At 61.0% G+C, this 20,064-nt stretch overlaps 2 protein-coding genes across 2 annotated transcripts; one reads left to right on the top strand and one right to left on the bottom strand.

Moving 5' to 3' along the window:
- Positions 1-932: 932 nt before the first annotated feature.
- Positions 933-17,265, bottom strand: PIP5K1A (phosphatidylinositol-4-phosphate 5-kinase type 1 alpha). The gene is made up of 17 exons (NM_001142440.3): positions 17,192-17,265; positions 12,131-12,181; positions 11,472-11,561; positions 9,582-9,712; positions 9,133-9,250; positions 8,795-8,947; positions 8,167-8,466; positions 7,520-7,725; positions 6,830-6,913; positions 6,373-6,421; positions 6,069-6,153; positions 5,640-5,777; positions 5,252-5,381; positions 4,188-4,254; positions 3,576-3,602; positions 1,784-1,810; positions 933-1,460 (listed from the first exon to the last, which is right to left on the bottom strand). The coding sequence occupies exons 3-17, from the start codon at positions 11,559-11,561 to the stop codon at positions 1,305-1,307; spliced, it is 1,761 nt and encodes a 586-aa protein (NP_001135912.3). The 5' UTR covers positions 12,131-12,181; positions 17,192-17,265; the 3' UTR covers positions 933-1,304.
- Positions 17,266-17,633: 368 nt separating this feature from the next.
- Positions 17,634-19,927, top strand: VPS72 (vacuolar protein sorting 72 homolog). The gene is made up of 6 exons (XM_423393.8): positions 17,634-17,789; positions 18,254-18,406; positions 18,612-18,723; positions 18,814-18,993; positions 19,076-19,217; positions 19,427-19,927. Exons 1-6 carry the CDS (start codon positions 17,673-17,675, stop codon positions 19,818-19,820), a joined length of 1,098 nt encoding a protein of 365 aa, XP_423393.3. The 5' UTR covers positions 17,634-17,672; the 3' UTR covers positions 19,821-19,927.
- Positions 19,928-20,064: the final 137 nt, after the last annotated feature.

Raw genomic sequence — 20,064 nt, 5'->3', positions numbered from 1 at the left:
TCCAACAGCTGGTGCTGGGATCCGTGACCAGATCCATCAGGAGGAGCTGGGATCCATCAGCCCATGCCAGGATCCATCACATGGGGCCAGGATCCTTAAGTCCATGCCAGGATCCATCAGGTAGGACCAGATCCATCAGGCGCTGGGATCCATCAACCCACACCAGGATCCATCACATGGGGCCAGATGCATCATGCAGTGCCAGGATCCACCACCTGGGGATAAGATCCTTAAGTCCATGCCAGGATCCATTGGGTGATGCCAGCATCCATCAACCTGTTCCAGGATCCGTCTGATGGTCCCAGAATCCATCATGTGGTGCCAGGATCCATCACCTACAGTCAGCGTCCTTAAGTCCGTGCCAGGATCCATTGAGTGATGGTAGGATCCATCAACTCATCCCAGGACCCATTGGGCAGTCCAAGGATCCACGTGATGGTTCCAGGATCCATCAACCCATGCCAGGACCCATCAGCCGGGGTCAGGATCCTTAAGTCCATGCCAGGATCCATTCAATGGTCCCAGAATCCATCCATTGGACGAGGCCTGGGATCCATCAATTGATTCCAGGATCTATCAATTGATTCCAGGATCCGTTGGATGCTCCCAGGACCCATCGGGTGGTCCTGCAGGTGGCCCCACAGCCCCCCACCCCGCTGCAGAAGGGCCCCGTGGGGGCTCAGGAGCCATTTAACAGCGGTTGTCACCACTTCCAGATGCAAAAAAAAAAAAAAAAAAAAAAAAAAGGCAGTTGTTCAGAAAACCCCATTTTACAAAGCGAAGGTCGTCGGATCCCATATAGAAGGTTGTAGGATCCCATATAGAAACACCACCCCCCCCATCTCCCTACTGCTGCAAGACTATCCCCAGAAAACAATTCAAATGAAACAAAACCACTTAAATACAACTTCATAAATATTAAATCATAGGAAAAAAAAGCATGGGGAGTTGGTTTCCTTCCCTCCTGGTAACAAATAAAAAATAAAAACAGAAGGAGGAACCCGAACCATTACAGGAGATGGGAGGGAAGGTAAGAACAGCGTCTAATATAGACAGTTATTTCGGCTGTAAGGTGAGGGCAGCAGTGGGGGAAGAGCCCACCTTCCTCCCAGCGCTGGACGGGGTCGGCGTGGGACAGCCCCGGGGGCACCGGGAGCCGCAGAACCCCGCTCTGGGTTCGGACACCCAGAGGATAAGGCCATTCCGTTGGGTCTTTTCAAACAGAACTAAGAAATAACATCCAAAAGGGGTCGGGTCGGGGTTGGGTTTGGTTTTTTCAGGGGGTGTTTTTGTTTTTTTTTTCCTTAAAAAAATATCAGCACCCACTCGAGGTGGGAGGTGGGGGAGAGTCGGCTCCGAAACGGCACTGTGAAGCGTCCCCCTCTGCACCACGACGTCCCTGGGCTCCTCTGCACACAGCAGCCCTTCGTGTCACCGCAGGGCACGACTGCATCCCTCTGCTTTTTGTTTCTCCAATATATAAAAAAGAAAGACCAAGGGGGGTTGATTACAACCCGCTGGGAACACAGCGTGGAGCCGCTTCCCTTCCTCCTAACAAATAAAACCCAAACAGCATTCCGTGCAAACGCAGCTCAGCCCAAAGCCGGGGCTGCCAGGTTGGGTCCGTGGGCTGCAGGAATGGTGACGGATGCCCACAGCTGAGCTCAGTGCACACATCTCCATCCGCAGAGCAACGCGGCTCAGAGCCCCGCAGGACGCACGGCCTGGGGGTCCCACGGAGCAGAGCTGCAGGGCGGTGCTGAGGTCAGGGCTGCAGCTGAACTGCAGGGAGCGCCGACGTTAAAAACTCCTTGGAAATACAAAAGATGGACGCGCTGCTCCGAGGCAAACTGCCCCCCTGCCTGGTGGGGCCACAACTCCCACGGGCTGCGGTTTGCGAGCGGTGAACGCCGTGGAAGTCAGATCCCTTTTCCAAAGGCCTTCGGTCCACGTGGAGCAGTTCCTCCTCTTCCTCCTCCTCCTCCCAGCCGGCGGCTCAGGCCCTGCTGGGCTCACACAGCAGTGCAGCGCATGGAGGTCTCTGCTGATCCGCTCTGCACAGCCCGCCCTGCACAGCCCACCGCCTCTCAGCTTCCTGTCCAGGTAACAGTTCAAACAACAACAACAACAAAAAAAGAAAAAAAAAAAACAGAAAAAACCCCAAAAACCGAAAAAAAAAAAAAAAAAAAACCCAAACTAAAAACCACGAAGGTCAGCAACGGGGGCTGAGCGCAGAGACCACGCAGAGCAGAGCACGGAACCATCCGCTCCCATCGTCGGCTCAGTGCTGCCTCACTGCAATGAGAACAGAGGGGAGATGTGGGGGGGCACAGCAGTGGGGCCCGGAGCTCTTCTGCCCAGACTGACTCACAGTGGGGGGGCGGTGCTCCCCAGTCACCATCACCTCTTGGGCTGGGGGGCTCTGCCAGCATTTATCATCCTCAGAGAGGCTGCGGCCAGCTCTCATCCCCACCACCTGACCACCCTGGGTGCCCGGGAGAGCAGCAGCTCTGCTTCACCTCCTGCATTACCCAACAAAGCGCTGTGGGGCAGTGGACACTGCCGGGCTGCATATAGCATGGGGCAGATGGGGCCGTCACACACATGGATGGATGGGGATCTGCCCCCCCGGCCCCCACCCACCCCCAGAGCCACTCAGCCCCCCCTCAAAGGGCACTCACAAAGCTGATCTCCGTCTCCTGCAGCTCTTCCAGCTGCTCCCTCAGCTCCGAGGAGGGCTCAGGGACGGACAGTCCCGGGGAGCTGCTGGGGAGACAGAAGGGGGAAAGCTGCAGAGCAACATTTCAATTGGAGTGGTCACAAAGTCAGCACACAGCAGAGCACCCCATGGCAGGGGTTAGAACAGAGCTGCCTGCAGCAACACCTGGACATCCAACCAAACCCGGCGAGGCGAGCACCTCCTGCCAGAGCTGCTATGGAGCCCCGTGAGCACCGCGTTGCCACAAGGAGGGTCTGGGGGGAAAGCAGCACGGGGACACAGCAGCCACAGCGCCGACATCAGCGCCAGGCGCTGCACCGGAGGCGCTGCTGTGGGAAAAGCTGTTGGCAAAGCTCTCGTGCAGCGAATGGGAGTAACATCCTGCAGGGTGCAGCACATGAGGCCACATCCCAGCTGCAGGATGCATCCCGTGGAGCTATACCCTATGGAGCCATATCCTCTCCTTCTGGCAGGATGCTTGGTGTTGGTTACAGTGCGTGCACCCCCAGGACTCCATTGGGGCCAATCCCAGCGCTCAGGGCAGTAAGACGTCCTCCTAAAATGAAGCCCAGCAACCCCCAGAGCTCCTCAATAGGGGCTGCAGGCCAGCAGCTGATGTTCCCAGTGGCTCATGCTGGTGGCTGAGGGCCTCAAACCTCAGAACCCTCTGGCAGAAGCTGAGCGACACAGCTGGGCTGGAGCAGAGGACTCCCATACATCTCAGAACCAAGCTGTGCACGTAGCGTGCTTCAAAGCACTGTCAACTCGTCGTAGGGTCAGGCTCAGAAGCATTAGGTTGGAAAAGACCCTCACAGTCATTAAGTCCAACCATCAACCTGACCAGACTCAGTGTCACCCCAGTGCTGAGTGCACTGGAGGACTCCTATCTCCGACTGCAGGTGGACCCTTTCTGGCCATCTCGTTTGGGTCAGTGCAGTTCAGGTGCTCATTGACACGAGCTGTGCAATCAGCTGCTGAACACATCAGCCCTCAGCTCGGATCCCTGCACCTCTCCCAGCTGCAGCAGTGCTCCCAAAGAGAAGCAGTGAGGGCAACATTCTCCTCACTGCATCCCCAGGGACCGCGTGCATCGAGGTCCCCTTTCTCTCTGCACACAACAGGACTCACCCACGTCTGATCCGACAGATGGGCATCACTCCATTCCCTGAGCAGCATCCCTCCCTTGCTCAGTGTCACACCCTCCTCTGCAGCCTGAAGCTTTGCAGCAGGGCATGTGGCTGCTGCACCAAAGCAGCTCTGGAGCAGGCTGGCCCTGTCTGCCCGCTGCACCCTGCGGCTCACTTCAGGTATCCCCCCCAGAGTGGCAGAAAGTCCTCCAGACCGACTCCTTCCGCAGACATTCCTCTCTAACCTCCTTCCAACAACTGAAGTTGTTCTGAACCAACCACCGAAGAACTCCTTCCATCCCTCTCAGGGTGTGCAGAGCTCTGCGCTCTCCCAAAGTCACCAAAGCGGACTCGAGCCTTTGGAGAGAGCTCACAGTCCTCAGGATCCCCCCCATGGGAGAAAACTGCCTGCTCCATATCCAGCACCCCCCTGCTGCCAGCAGGGCTCTGGGACACACTGCTCAGCTGCCTGCAGGGCACAGCGCCCAGGGAGAACCACAGGCAGCACGAGGCAGAACCTCGGGGCACATCTCCCCAAACACACCCTCCGGATGGGAGAAGGCCTCCGGCAAAGCGTGGTGCCTCCCTCACCTAGACAGGAAGGCGGCAGTCCTAGCGAAATCCTTTGCTGAGCTGTCGGCTTTGTGCACCTGCACGCCCACTGACCTACGCAGAGATTGAAGGAGAGACACCCATGGTTAAGGACACAGAACTCCTCGGGCATGCGGACGGACTGGGAAGGAGCAGCTCTGGTTTAGGATCCCTACCGAGAAGTTTCCAGGTTTTAGAGAGGGAATAAAAGGTGTTAATTGCAATCTTATCTCGTCCTCCTGCAGCTGAGGACAGAGCAGACGCTTCCGTCAGCGCTGCAGTGCAGGAATGAGGAAGGTGGGTTACGATCGCTTCCAGCAGAGAAGTCACCACCTCAGAACTTCTGCGCATGGGATCGTGCTCTGACCACAGCTCCTCCTCGCAACCCTCAATTCTCACCACTTGGCAACAAAGGGAACATTCCACGGCAGCCATCTGCTCTTCAGCCATGCACTGCAGCCCCGGGGATACCCAGAGGCACAGAACTGCGCCCGGCCCTGCACGTCACCCCCCTGCCCTGCAGCACCGCACCGCTGCTCCTGGCGCACATTCCGGCAGCGCCGCATTCACCGACGCGTTGTAATCAGCCCAATTATCTCAGCTCCAGGAAGAGGCCACCAAGCACAGAACACAAAGAACTGAAAGCTGCTGGGACGTCCGCACAGCCCGAGCAGAGATGCAAAATCACGGCGTCTGCGAAGGACTGCACGTGGGGGTGACACAACGCCCCCCCCTCACGCATGCTCCACCCGACAGCACTGAGCTCACTCACTGAACAGGGGCTGCTCATGCTGGGCCCCCCCCTGAGCCTCACCTGTTTGCGGGTGAGTGGAGACCCCCACTGCCCAAGGAGGAGGTGGACAAAGTGGTGGCGACGGAATCGCTGTTGGCTTCGTCCACCGGCAGAGTCCTGGGCAGGAGATCCGGGCGGCCGAGGTGGGAACCTGAGTTGAAGCACACACAGCTCCACCACCTGCACGAGTGGTGCAGGCCCAGCCCCACGTAACCACGGGGCACGGATCCCACCCATGACATCTCAGAGCCGCGAGCACCGCAGGACCAGCCCTGCCCTCTTGGAAACAGCCCAAAACAGCACTGCAAAACCACCTGCAGGTGTCCTGCAGAAAGCTCTGCCATGCCAAAGCTCGGCAAGCTGAGGAACACCGGGGAGGCATTTCTCTCCCCCCAGCCCAGGCACCAACCTTGCTCCACGTCCGCCTCTGTCGTGACTTGTGCTTTTGTCTCACACAACACGTGCAGCTGGGAAGGCACTCCTCCCTGACAGCTCCGCCGAGGAACCGCAGTGCCGGAGCGGCTCTTCTTGGAAGGGGATGGCTTCACTTTGAGACAAAAAAACAACAAGGCAGAGCTTCACTACCACACAGAGCTCAGGAGGAGGAGACCCAACACAGCCACGTCCAGCAGGCACACAGGGGAACACACTGATGGATGAAGCAGCTCCACATGGCCGCGTTTGCAAAGCAAGAACGCAGGAGGAGAAAAGAGGGGATGCAGCACAGCAGGCTCCCCAATGCTCTCACACATTGCTGTGCCCCCTCCCCAGGCCCGGCTGCTGAGCACGAGGCCAGGAACACCAGCACTGCCACGGGGACCCCACGTGGAGTACTTACAGGGTATCTTCTTGAACACTGTGTTGCACATGAAGCGCTGGAATCTTTCAGCATAGAAGCTGGGTCTGTGCACGGATACGGTGTCCTGAAAGGGATGAGCAGTGTGGAAATCTGCATTAGTAAGTGATGGAGGTTAACAGCAGCCTCCCCAGCCCTGACCTGTGTGCTACATCGACCAGGGAACACTTCTGGGCACTGCTTTTGTGTAGAAGACCAACACACAGAGCCCTTGGAAATGCAGGACACTGCAGAAGGAGCACCCACAGCGTGCTGAACAAGTGAAGGTGCTGTGCTTGCTGCTTACCCCGTCGTGCACAAGGGCCTTCCACGAGTGCTCCAGCTTCTTCACAAACCTGACAAAGCAAAGAACAAAGACCAGATTTCACACCAATTTGTGCAGTGTGGTGCCCACACGGCGCTGAGCTTCTCCTCTGACCAGCAGCACCCAAGCAGTGGCTGAGGCCATTCTAAGCCACTGCTTGTTTTCTCTTCGCTGCTTCCTGCACACAGCCACCGCTGCACACAGAAATAAGCCCTGCCAGAGGCAATCCCTCCTGGGAATGGGAGGTAAATGCAGTAAACAAGACCCGGAAACCGATCCCCAAACACCCAACTTCAAGAAAATAACAACAGAGAAATAAAGGCAGTCAATAAAATGCATCTTAACTCCCTTGGAAGGTGGTCCTCCACACAGCAGCACAGACAGCACCACAAAGCTGTGCCCCCCAGGTGACACACAGCCATCCCTCAGACTGCCCTACCTGTAGGACTGCAGCACATCGATGATGCCGACATAGAGGAGCAGCCTCTCCCCCTTGGCGTTGCGGGCAGGAATGCCCCCCATCCTGCAAGGACAGAGCACAGTGAGCGTTGGTGAGGTTTGCTCGACCTGCCCAGAGCCAACCCCTGCTGTGCAGTTCTCTTGGAGACCGATCCCAACCCATCCATGAGGAGACTGAGCAACCACAGAGAGCTGCCACTGCTGCCTGCAGGGGTGGGCCGTGGGGATCAACCAAAGCAAGGAATCACAGAATGGTTGGAGCTGGAAGAGACCCTGAAAGGGCACCTCATCCCCCCCCCCTCCCCTCAATGAACAGGGGCAACCACAGCTCCATCTGCACTCACAGCTCACCAGCCTGCCCATAGGGGTACACAGGGATGGGGCACCACCACCCTCACATCCCTGGGAATCCTATGCCAGCACCTCAGTGCCCTTCTCATAACCACTGTCTTCAATGCGCCCTGCCTAAACCTCCCTCTTTTAGCTGGGAACCATTTCCCCCCATCCTACTGCACAGACCCTGCTGAGGAGTCCATTCCTTTCTCTATTACAGCCATCAGCACGCCTCTCAGAAAGGAAGCAACGACCCAAGGCTGCCAGCAAGCAGCGGGCACCCAACTCCCAAAAGCCCAGATGAAGGCAGCCCTGCAGCAGGGCAGCACACACTCACTGGTCGTCTGTCTCTATGGTGCCCCCCCTCCGGGCCTCCCCCTGGATGGACTCCATGGCAGTGGAATACAGCGCCTTCTGCGCCGCGGGTCGCCGCGTGTCGGCCTGGGACGTCCGGTCTGCCATCACGTGCTCCCTCTGCGCCAGATCCATGTTATGGATTGCCACCAGCAAACTGTAATCCATGATTTTAAAACTCTGCAGGACCTGGGCAGAAAGTCAACAAAGGCTCATTGCCACCGTGAGCCCCGTGAAGCTGCCGAAATGGGCTTCACACCCACAGCAGTGCCAGCGCTGCTGCCTGGACCCCCCAGCATGGCTTTCAACCCACAGCCTGCCTCTGCCAGCTCGTCTGCAGATGGCAAAGGGAGCACCAGGAATGCCTGCAGCACTCCTCCTGTGCAGGAGACTCGGAGCAGGGACAGCACTCCTGCACAGCTGCTGGCAGGCTCAGAGCTGAGCCCACTGCCCAGACCGTGCACACCTGGCACAGGGAGAGGGCACACTGCTTCCTGCCCACAGCACTGCCAAACAGCAGGCTGTCCAGCCAGCACCACTGGGTGAGGATGCAGGACTGCTGCGTGCCAGCCCCTTCTTCAGAAAGGTTCAAAAAGAACTCCTCCCACAGCTCCCAGCCCTCCCACTTACCAAACAGTCTCTCTGCAACGTTTTGCACAGAGCGTTATACATGTCTGAGTCCAAGAAGAGCCCGTCGGGGATGTCCTGCATAAAATCCAAGTCCTTGTAGGTGGGGAAGACCTTCTCCCGCTCCTTCTGGGATGCTCTGCGTTTGTAGGTGGAGCCCTTCAGGTCATATTTGAGGTGCATCTTCACAGAACGTGGCAGCAGGTTGTTCATCACCACAATGCGGATGTTTTTGCCCCCGGCTTGGACACAGTACAAGCCATAAAACTTGGGCAGCAGCGTCCTTGGGTTCTGATTCAAGTTCTAGGAGAACCAAACACACAGAGGTGCCTTCAGAGCCATCCTGGCTATTCACGTCTGCCCCAGCAGAGCTGCTGCTCCTCCCAGCAGAGATTCAAAGCATTTGCCAAAGAAACAAAAGAGATGAGGGTGGGGAGGGGGGACAGGTTGGCACGGCCCACTGTTAACATCTCTCTGCAAAGCTGAAGGTCAGATCAGCCCACGAGTGCAGAAGAACTCACTGCTCTCCCACACAGGGACATGCAGGACCCCGTGTCAGGCTCAAGGCACACAGGTCAGCAGGGAGCACACGGTGTTACGTGCAAAGAAAGCCCTTCCTGGCCTCGCTTACCATGTAGTAGCCGGGCAGCAGCTTCTGCAAGAACTCTGCCTCTTTGTGCTGAACTGTCTTGATGATAAACTCGTCATCACTGGACACGTAGAAGAGGGATCCGCTGGCCCCAGAGTTTGAGAGCTCAATGAGGGGCTCACTGCAGAGCGAGTACTGAGGAGGGGATGAGAAAAGCAGAGGTGGAACACAGCAGCACGGAGCTGCTCCCCCTCAGACAGCAGCAGGCAAACCCCGGGGCCACGTACTGCATCCACCGCTGTGCCTACAGAGCTCCCCACGGCTCCGAGCAGCGACAGAGCACACACAGCCACCCCAGATCACACCCAGCAGTGCCATACCAGGTAATCGTCCGGCCGGATCCCAAACAGCTCCCGGAAGTATCGGAAGGCCACCGGGGCGTAGGTTTTGAACCGGAAATCGTTGTAGTGGTGAGCCGGGGTGAGGTTACTGCCTTCACTGCTCAAGGAGAGAAGGGCACACAGGGGTTTGCATCACACAGGTTCCCTGTGGGACTATCCGAGAAGCAAGGCCTGCCCCGGCCGTCCCCAAACGCACCCCAGGGACAGAACGCGTCCAGCCCGGAGGGACGCAGAGAGGCACACAGCAGCACAGCTGCATTTGTTCACCACACCTGCAGGGGTCACAGCACAGCTCTGCAGAAATGGAGCTGCTCGGCACAGCTGTGCTCCTCCAGCTCTGCTGCTGCTTCCTAAACACGAGCAGGGCTGGGAACTAACGCTGCTACCGCTGCCAAAGCACAACAGGGAGGAAGCAAGCAAGCACTGACCTCGGGAAGAAAATACTTTCTACTACGTAGAAATCTTGCATGAGAACATCTCTTTCGGGTTTAGTGCTCAAGCTCCCAACCGTGTGTGTGATGCCCAGCTGGATGGCACCTTTCAAGGCTGACGACGTTGTCTGGAGGAGCAGAGAGATCAAGTTCAAGTTAGGCAACGTAAGCGGCTGACTGGGAAGAGGAACAAGAGGAGCTAAAGGAAAGCCTGCCCCATGTTCAGAAGAGTGCTGTCAGTGGGGCACTGCACAGCCACCACGTCTACCTGCTGGTTTCCTTCTCAACGAGCAGCACCACCGTGGCTCTGTCCCAGGGCAGCCTGCAGGGTGCAGCAGTAGCAGGAGGAACACCTCCCTGTCCCCACCCCAGTAATGTTCTGCTCAGTTCTGGCCGAGCTGTGAAGGACCTGAGCTGCAATTCCATTGCCTCCCCCGACATCCTGCACTCAGAGAGGAGGTGACCCTGCCCCCCTGCCAGCAAACACAGCGGGCAGCAGCTCAGTGGAGCTGCACAGCACAGCCAGCACGCACCAACTGGAGCCAGGCCGGGGCTCTTCAGCCCTGAAGTTCGCTGTCGTGTCAAAATAAGGAGTGCAGATAGGCAGCCACTCCTGCACCCTATGCATGAGCTGTCCCAGAACAATGCCAGACCGTGTTCCCGAACAGCTGCTGACATCAGGAGTTCTCCTCTGTGCAACACATGACCTCACCTCAGGCCACCAACTCACACTGCGGGCTGCCCTTCCCAGCGCAGCCCAACACACAACAGCCTGCACAGCCATCACACAACACCCTGTTCTGTTCCTCTCCAGCCACCTGCCTGCATTCCCCATTGCCTTTGGTTTCCTGGCAGAGGGAGGAAGAATGCAATTCCTTCCCCCCCCCACCCCGTGCTGCCTGAGCGCAGCTCTCAGCTCAGCACACGTGGCCCTGCCTGCGCTGCTGCCTCTCCGGTGAGCGCACAGCACAGAGCCACGTTGCCAAGGAACAAGGGCTTCCCTCCTCCATCCGCCAGCGAGACGGGCCGAGCAGCTGCCTGCCTGTTTATCATCACTTCCACAGGGGAAAGAATTCTAGAAAAACAACTTGCCACCCCTGGAAAAAGAAGGGATGGAAAAAAGGCAGCCTGCCCGGTAATCTCATTCCCAGATCGGTCCCATGCAGCTCTCCAGCAGCTCCAGGGGCCCTCGCAAAGAAACACTTCAGGCATTTTGTGGCAGCTTCTGCTCTGCTCTCCTCCCACTGCTGCCCAGCCTCCATCCCCGGAGCTCACAGGGAACCAGAAGGCAGCGAACGTGAAGCCAGCAGTCAGTGCAGGACAGACACTGTAACAAAACTTGGCTTAGCAGGAGCAGCGCTGCTCCAATCCCTGCCACGCACTCCACATCCTGACCGGGGTACCCCTGGGGTAGGTTTCAATGAGAAGCACTGCCTGCACCAAGTGCACGGAGCCCTCATCTGCTCCACCTCCCCCCGCAGCCAAACTCACATCAGAGGAAGTCACCATCCCCGTGAAGTGGAAGCAGCATCCACAGAACAGCTCCAGCCTGCGGTGAAGCCCCTACTAACAATCTCCCCTTTGTAAAGCACATTCCAGGAACGCCACAAGATGTGTAGGAAGGACTGTGCCCCAGGAGCACAGCAGCAGCCAGAAGAGGCCTGGGAAGTGCTGCCAGCGGGCAGTGCTTAGAAGTAATCTCCTTCTGAAGGCTACAAGAGAAGCTGTCCGAAAGGAGCACACTCAGCCCACTGCACTCACAGCTCAGAACACTGCGCTCCCCCTGAGCGACCATCGTGGCCACCACTGCACCACCCAACAGCCTGAGCTGCTCTGGGTGGGATTCACACTGCTCAGAGCAGGAGAGCCGTGCGGCGCAGCACTCACCTTCTTGTAGGTGGTCTCACCCGTGGAATCCACTCCTCTGTGCCCTTTCTTTATCGTCTGGGAGCCTGGCTGCCCCGAAGAACCCGGCATCTGGGATGGAGGAAAAGGTGGTGAGAACGGGGGTGGGGCTCAAAACACAACGTGTTCCCAAAGCACCCACAACAGCAATGCTGTTTGCACAGCCAAGACCACGCTGTGCCGCAGGCTGAGGCCCAGGGGAGCGATCAGCACCAGCTCCTGCCATCCACCTGCAGCCACAACGGGGCCCTCTGTGGGCACGGGGCACATCTGGGGGATGCTCTGTTCATCCCTGCTGCCACAAAGCCCGGCGCCCCACCGCCTCTTTGCCAGCAGGGCCGGCTCCATGCGGAAGCAGCTTAGGAAAGCTGCGCACACAGCCCTGACTCACGGCCCAAGAACTCGCTTGGCTCGCTCTGCACTTGGAGCACACGCTGCTGACTGCAGCACAGAGCGCAGGGCTGCTCAGCCAGCAGGGCGGCTCAGTCCCAGCACAGCGGGGCTGTCGGGGAAACCCAAAGGCTGCGCTCACTGCCGTGCTGCCCCTGGCCTCCCCGCTCCCTCCCCCGTCTCATTTCCAAGTCAGGAATTGGGCGTTCGGAGCTGTCCCGCAGCAGTTCACCTCTTGGCCGCAAACGTACCTCTGGGGTGAGCGACTTCTTGAAGGCAGACGGCCCTGTGGGGACAAAAAGCTGCAGTGAGGAGGAGGGAAGCAGCGCCACGCGTGGCACAGCAGCACAGCCCCGCGCATCCCAGCCACGTCCGGCAGCGGAGGAGCACCGACCCACAGCTGCCTCCTTCCCCGCTGCTCCCCCTGCAGCAGAGGGGCTGGGGGGGTTTCTGGGCACAGGGAGGGGTGCCGACCCCTCTGCGATGTCTCCCTGTGCCACAAAGCTGCCAGACAGAGCCAGGCCCAAAGGCAGGCACAGAGAGCAGCGGTTTTGAGCACAAAACAGGCAGACTTGGCTGCTATTTCCTTGTTGTTTCTTCTGTCTGCTTCACACAGGATTCTGTATGGGAGCTGTGACAGCACCCACTGCAACACCCCCACTGCAACTCCTCCCCACAGCCACTGCTCTGGGATGAGCACCGCAGACCCCCACGTTTCAGCCCTCCAAAACCACAGACCTCTCACATCTCCACATCTCAGCCCTCAGGAACCCACAGACCTCCACACACCTGTGAGATCTCCACCTTTCAATCCTATCCTTGGAGGTCTTCTCCAAACCTAATGATTCCACAACCCTATGATTTCTGGAGCCAACGCTGGGGGTGGGTTGGTGGTTGGACTTGATGCCTTTGGAGATCTTTTCCAACCGTAATGCTCCTCTCATCCTACTTAGGAACATGGATAGTGGGCACGGTGGGGACGGGTTGGGGTCAGACTTCATCTTGGAGGTCTTTTACAACCCTAATGATCCTCTGATCCTACTCAGGACAAAGTTAGCAGTCCTGGTGGGGAGGGGTGGGCATTGGACACGATGGGCTTGGAGATCTTCAGCCTCAACAACTCTGTGTCTCCATGAGCGTGGTGGGGATGGGCTGACAGTCGGACCTGATGACCTCAGAGGTCTTTTGCAACCCTACTGATCCTATCCCTCTTGCCAAACTCCACCAGGACGCAGGGATGGGGAAAACATCCCAGCCACTTCAGTACAGCACCTGTTCAACAGCAAATCGATCTCACTTGTGTCTTTTTAAACACGGATTTGTCAGTACGTAAATTGAAACCACCAAACCCCCCCCAAGATCCCAGCAACCCCACTGCAGCAGCAGCACCAGCCTCATCCCCTCGGAGATTAGCTGTGTTAGTATTTAATGGCCCATGCAAATCCCCGCTCCATCAGGGTTTAACCACAGCTCCCTCAGAGCAGCAGATCCTCACTGCGCTGCCTTAACCCCACGGCACCGTTAGGGGGAACACGAGCCAAGCCATGAGCTCACACCCGAGCCCTGCTTGCTCAGGGGGTGCTGCTGGGGGTCCAGCCAGCCCCGAGACCCCGGGCTGTGCGGGTGTCCCTGGGAGCACCGCCGTAACAATGTGCTGCCCAAACGAGGCAGTGATCACCGCGGGCAGGAGCAAGGCGGGGGGTTCCATGCAAACACCCTTCGGTTCCCCCCATTCGAGGGAGGATTTGTAGCTGGTTTTGTTTGCCACCCCCCCCCCCACACACACACAAAGACTGCTCGGAGAAGCGAAGGTGTTAAACTGAGCCGTAAGCAAAACACAGCAACGCAGCTCAGGAGAGCGTACAGTTCTGGATCTGTTTGAACCAAACAGTCCCTCAACTGTAACTGTAACCCAGGCTGAAAACCAGCAGTGGGGTCCACGGCTTCACTCCGGACAGAGGCAGCAGATTGGGGTTAAGCTCACAGCCAAAACCAAACTCGCCCTGCCCCACAACAGCCGCCTTCTCCCTTCGATCTCAGCGTTGGGCTCAATCCCTTCGGTGCTGCAGCGGCTCCTCCGGCTGCAGCCACCCCGCAGCATTTTCAGACCCAACGTCTGTACGTCCTGGGGGGCAACGGCTGGAAAAACCAAAGCTGAGCACAAGAGATGGGCTGCAGCACCTCGTCTGAGGGCCAGGAGATGCCTTCGTGGGAGCAGCCCGGCATCCCCTGGCGGCACAGCAGCATGCGGTACGGACAGCACTGACACTCCCAGCTCCACAGCTCTACATTCAAAGCCAGACCGAGTTTAGCTGCACTCCTGCTGTTCTCAGACAAAAACGACAAGCAGAAACGGCAGCACACCCAAACACAGCACCAGCGTCCACCCGGGACGCGGCACGGCGCTCAGAGACACCCCGAGCGCTTCCACCCACGGCAGCCAGCGACCCTGCGGGGTCGGAGCGTGGGGCTGCAGCTGGGAGAGCAGGGAGGGCTCCTCTGCAAAGCCGGACGGGGGCACGGAGCGCACACAGCACCCGCAGAGCGTCGGGTCGGGCAGCGCCGCGGTACGGAGGGGAGACGGCGTCGGTTACCGCGCAGGAGGAGAAGGAGGAGGAGGAGGAGGAGGAGGATGTGCTGCATGCAGAGCAGCGCTTCTAACCTCTTCGGAACGACATCACCGAGCAGCACAAAAAGCTGAAATCTGAACGAGGAGAAACAGAGAGGTTACGCGGCGGGCAGCAGGAACGGCCATTCCGGCTGCGTGGGACGTTTGTTCCCTCAGAAAGCAGAGGAACGCGGAAAGAAATGCAGCGGGGCCGCCCTGACACTGACAGCCCCCCCTGCACAGCACGACGTGAGCTGAGCTCCGGGCTGGGAATCCCTGCAGTCAGCGCTGGGACGGCGCGGGGAGCATCGCCCACCGGAGCCGCCCGATGCTGGGAAGCAGCGCAGGGCTCAGCCGGCGCTCAGCACCCTCTGGGGATGCGGCTCAGCCGGAGGGGATCCCTGAGCTCCGGGAGCACCTTTGAGCCAAGCAGAGCCCGTGGGGATGGAACCATTCATCACCGCGCGGAGCGGAGCAGAGCGGCGCTGTGACAGCGCAGCAGCAGCTTTTGCTTTCCACGGGGAGCCCCGGTCACTGTGGGGTCAGCGCTGTCCCCAAAGCCACGCGGCTCCCATCCGCCGCCCCACGGGATGAGCTCCCATTCATCCCCACGCAGCAGCTCTCTCTCTGTTGCTCCGGCCGCCCTCCTTTGTCTCCATCCCACGCAGAGGGAGCTCAGCCCGGCTGACCACAGCTCATTGCCAAACGCCGCCCAGAGCTCCGTGTGTGCTCAGAGCGCTCCAGGAGAGACACAACGTGAAGCCCCCGACGTGCCCAGCAGATCCGGGGCTGCCCCGACATCCCACCCGCTGAACTCCCCCCGTGGGATCGGCACAGAGCTCTGAGCCCTTCCCGTAGGGGCTGAATCCCTCCCGGCTCTCAGCCCTCCGGGATGATTTCCTCCCCCAGAAGGGATGGAGCCATTCCGAGCGCAGTTCTTTTGTCTGCGGCCAACGGGGAGGGGCCCGAAGCCCCGGACGGTGACAATGAACTCCCAACTCTCTCCGGGCTCCGTCCTTACAAAGCACAAAGAACCCAACGACCGAAATCCCGCATTAACATTTTTGGCACACGTCGCTTCAAAGCGAAAGCGGCGGAAACGAGAAACCCTCCCGCGTGTTTCCCCGGGAGCAGGAAGGGTGGGACGCCCCAATCCTTCCGTCCCGGCCCGGCATTTCAGCTGCGAGACGCTGAGTAATCAATGAGCCCTGCTGTGAACAACGCACCGCTTGGGGGGGGGACGCGGAGCTGTGGGGTCGGCCTTAGGGTTTACCCGCGGAGAAAGCAAAGCTTTGTGCCCGGAACAGTCGGCCCCACATCCAGTGGGGTCTGAGATGCTTTGGGGTTTTGCATTGGGAAAAGCAAAGCCCCGTGCCCAGAGCAATCAGTTCCGCAACAACCGCCCCCCTTTTGTCTGCGAGAGGCCCCAGAGATGGGATGAGAGCTTTAAATGCTGCAGGGCCGGGGATCAGCAGAGCTGAACACACTTCACGTATCGCCCACATCACACAGCTCTGCCACCGGGGCTGAAACCCTGCAGGAAAGGCGCTCTGCCCGACACCAAACTACCCTGGAAAGCGGCGCCGATCCCAGCAGGAAAGGAGAAGAGGTTGACTCGTGCACATCTTCTCCCCGACGTGAAGCTCTCGAGGCCTTCTGAGCTCTACAGAGGCGGCAGCTCCTCCTCCAGGCGGGAGATGTGCGACACCTCCGAGCTCCCAAAGGGAACCCCGAAGCGCGGCGGGAGGAGACCCCGCGGCCTCACCCCGGGCCGGCAGAGCCACGGAGCCCCATTCCCCACAGCGCCGTGGGAGCAGCAGGGAGCACCGCCAAAGGGAGCGGGGAGGGGGCAGAGACCCATTTCCAGAGGCCCCACACGAGGAATGCAATGCCAAAAGGCCGCCGAGGTGAGGCCCCGCTGGGTGGGAGCCCTCCGGCCTTCCCCCTTTGGGCAACCAGAAGCCCTCCCTGCTCTGCCCTGCGCTCAGTAACGGCCTCAGCTCTCTGCCAGAGGAACTCAGGGGCGGCGCTGCCGAATGCTGACGGCTGTGGGGGTCACTCCGGCTCCACGTCCAGCATCCCCAAACCAGACCCGTTCCCCCCAACTTTGGAACCAGGAAGGGGTGTATGAACCCCCCCCACTGAGATGGCCGAACCACAGCCGTAAGTGCACCACTGTGCCCCAGAGACGCTTTGCCCCCCCCCGTCATCCCTCCCCCGGGCTGAGGGCAGCCCCGCACCCCGTCATACACCACTTCCAGCGCTGTGCCGCGGCCAAACCCGCCTCCCTCGCGGTGTTGGGGCCCTCCACCCCCATCCCTCCCATACGGTGCCAAACGGCCGCCGAGAAGCCCACAGCCCCACAGCCCCAACCGCCGGGACCCCCAACCCAGCGGGGGGAGGCCGTCACCTCCACCCCCGACCCCACAGCACCGTCCTGGGCCCCATCCCGGCCCCACACAGACCCACACCGCCCCACAGGGCCGCTCAGCGCCGCCCGGGCCCGGCCCGCACCTCTCCGCCCCTCCGACCCCTCAGCGCTGCCCCGGACCCGCACCTCCCTCAGCCCCACACGGCCCGGCCTCGCCCCCGGGCAATGCCCCCCACCTCCCACAGCCCCACCCGCCCCCAGCAGCCGCTCCTCGCCCCCCCCAGCGCTCGGCTCAGCGCCCCTCGAAGCTGCCCCCCCCGCCCCAGGCCCGGCCGCGGTCCCGCCGTACCCCCGAGACCGCCGCTGCTGCCGCTGCTGCCCCCCGACTCGGGCCCCGCCGCCGCCATCTTGCCGCCTCCTGCGCCCGCCACCGCCTCGCGCGAGGCCACGCCCCCTCGGCACCGCCCACGGGGGGAGGGGAGGCGCCCCCGCGCGGCCGCGACCACTCGGGATGCGCGGGTGGTGGGAGCAGCACAGAGCGCATGCGCGCGACGCGTGCCACGTGATGAGCCCTGGGAGGCGGGAGTCACTCAGGGCGCATGCGCGCTGGCCGAGAGCGCGCGAGCTACGGGTCACGTGACACGCCGAGCGCGATCAAAAGACAGCGGGGGGGCGCGTCACGTGCTCCCCGCGTAGCCAATAGGAATCATCGGAGCCTTCCGCACCTCCGGCCCGCAAGGGGGCGCCACATCGCTCGCTCCGCCCGCGGCAGGACGGAGAGTGGAGCGCCGATGGCGGCGGCGGCGGCGCCGCGATGAGTTTGGCTGAAGGCCGCGCCCCGCGGCGCACCGCCGGGAACCGCCTGTCGGGGCTGCTGGAGGCCGAGGAGGAGGATGAGTTCTACCAGACCACGTACGGCGGCTTCACGGAGGTGTGCGCCGGGGGAGGGCCTGGAGGGGCTTTGAGAGAGGGGCTGTGGGGCGCTGTGAGGGGACGTGCGGGCCTTAAAGGGGGGTGGGGAGGGGACCCGGGGCCCGAAGGGGGGACGGAGGGCCGTGAGGGGCCCGGGGGTCCTCAGGGGAGCCCTGAAGAGAAAAAGGGGCTTTATGGGGTTGTGAGGGGAGCTGAGGGGGTTTGAATGGGGGCTGGAGAGGGGTCTGAGGGGGATCGGGGGCCTTTAGGAATCCGGGTGGTCCCTGAGGGGGGTCGTGAGGGAAACCGGGGGGGTCCTGAAGGGCTCGGAGACACCGAGGGGGGTCAGGAGGGGGGCGGGGTGGCTTTGGGGGGTCCGTGAGAGGGGGGAGGGGCTCGAAGAGGGGGCTGGGAGGGGGAGGCCCCATAGGGATGGTGGTGGAGCGCAGCCCTCACTGTGACACCGCCCCTCCATCCCCGCAGGAGTCGGGCGACGATGAGTACCGGGGCGATCAGTCGGACAGCGACGATGAGGTGGACTCAGACTTCGACATCGATGAGGGCGAGGAGCCGACGAGCGACCAGGATGAGAGCGAGCCCAAGCGGCGCCGCCGCGTCGTCACCAAAGCCTACAGAGTGAGGGGACAGCGGGGGACGGGGCTGGGGTCACCCCCGGTGTCCTCTGAGCCGCTGGGAGGGAGCGTAGGCGTCCCCCAAAGGATGGGATAATTGGCACGTGCTCATTGCTAACTGTGGGGAGGAGGTGGCCCTTTGGGGCCGTTTCACAGTGGCAGCCCCACGCGGTTTCTCCCTCCTCACATCCCTCCTGCCAACCCCGTAGGAGCCCATCAAGAGCCTTCGACCCAAGAAGGCCGACACGCCCAGCAGCAGCTCCCAGAAGGCCCGAGAGGTGAAATCAGCCCCTCTGGAGCTCCAGGATGAAGTGGCAGACAGTGAGCGCACGCAGGCTGGGACACACCAGCATCCCCGCCCCCCCCGGGAGCCGTGCTGGCCCCGTGCTGAGCCCCGTCCTCCCGCTGCAGGCCGGAAGCACATGCGGCAGTCCACGACGGAGCACACGCGGCAGACCTTCCTGCGCATCCAGGAGCGCCAGGTGCAGTCCAAGCGCAAGAAGGGCGGCCCCAACTACGACCGCCCGCTGACGCAGGAGGAGCTGCTGGAGGAGGCCAAGATCACGGAGGAGATCAACCTGCGCTCGCTGGGTGAGAGGAGCGCGGGGAGGGGGACGGGCTGCGGGTGCTGGGGGGTGCTGAGCCCCCCCCGGGCTCACCTGTGCTTTCCCAGAGAACTACGAGCGCCTGGAGGCCGACAAGAAGAAGCAGGTGCAGAAGAAGCGGAAGTGCGTCGGGCCCGTCATCCGGTACTGGTCCGTCACCATGCCCCTCATCACAGAGCTGGGCAAGGAGGAGAACGTGGACGTGGAGGGGTGAGTTGGGGGCACCGCATGGGATCCCGGCGGTTCCCCCGTGCTGCACGCAGACCCTCCACCCACCGCTCCCATCCCCGACCCCGAGGCTGAGTGGGGAGCAGCGGCTTTGGGGTGGCACCGCCCCCCGCCCCACGTTCCGCTCCTGCGGGCGCCCCCCGGGCTCCCCCGGCCCCCGCGTCCCTCGGAGCTGACCGCGGCTCTTGCAGGTTGGACCAGGACCCGCAGCAGGCAGACGCCGCCCCGGCCGCAGCCCCGGCCTGCAGCGGGAAGTGCTCGCGCACCTTCATCTCCTTCAGCGACGACGAAACCTTCGAACGTTTCTTCCCCAAAGCGAAAGCGCCGCGGCTGCCGGTGCGGGAGATCTGCCCGGTCACCCACAAACCCGCCGTGTACCGCGACCCCATCACCGACATCCCCTACTCCAACATCCGCGCCTTCAAAATCATCCGCGAGGCCTACAAGAAATACATCACGGCCCACGGGCTGCCCAGCGCCGCCGCCGCCTCCGCCGCTTTGGGGGCTGCTCCCCCCGGCCCCGATCCCAGCCTGCGCGCCACGCGCCAGAAAATCATCATCAAGCAAAGCGTGCCCACGGCCTGAGGGCGCCGCGTCCCCCACGGGGGGCAGTGGGGCCCCGTTCGGTTCGTCTGCTTTATACTGACGGCGTTCTGTTGGGTTTTTTAATAAAAAAAAGGAAGGAACTCGCAGTGAGGGGTGCAGGCTGTGCCCTCAGCCATGGGATGTCCCGCAGGATGAAACAAGGCCTGGTTCTCAGGGAGACCCCGCGGTGCCTCACACACAGCTGAGCCCCAGCGCCCCACGCACCCCCAGAGAGCGCTCTGAG

Source organism: Gallus gallus, chromosome 25 (genome assembly GCF_016699485.2).
Source record: "Gallus gallus isolate bGalGal1 chromosome 25, bGalGal1.mat.broiler.GRCg7b, whole genome shotgun sequence".
NCBI classification, from domain to species: Eukaryota; Metazoa; Chordata; class Aves; order Galliformes; family Phasianidae; genus Gallus; species Gallus gallus.
The sequence above is the reverse complement of the archived record's forward strand: the minus strand, read 5'-3'. Positions and strand labels throughout refer to the sequence as shown.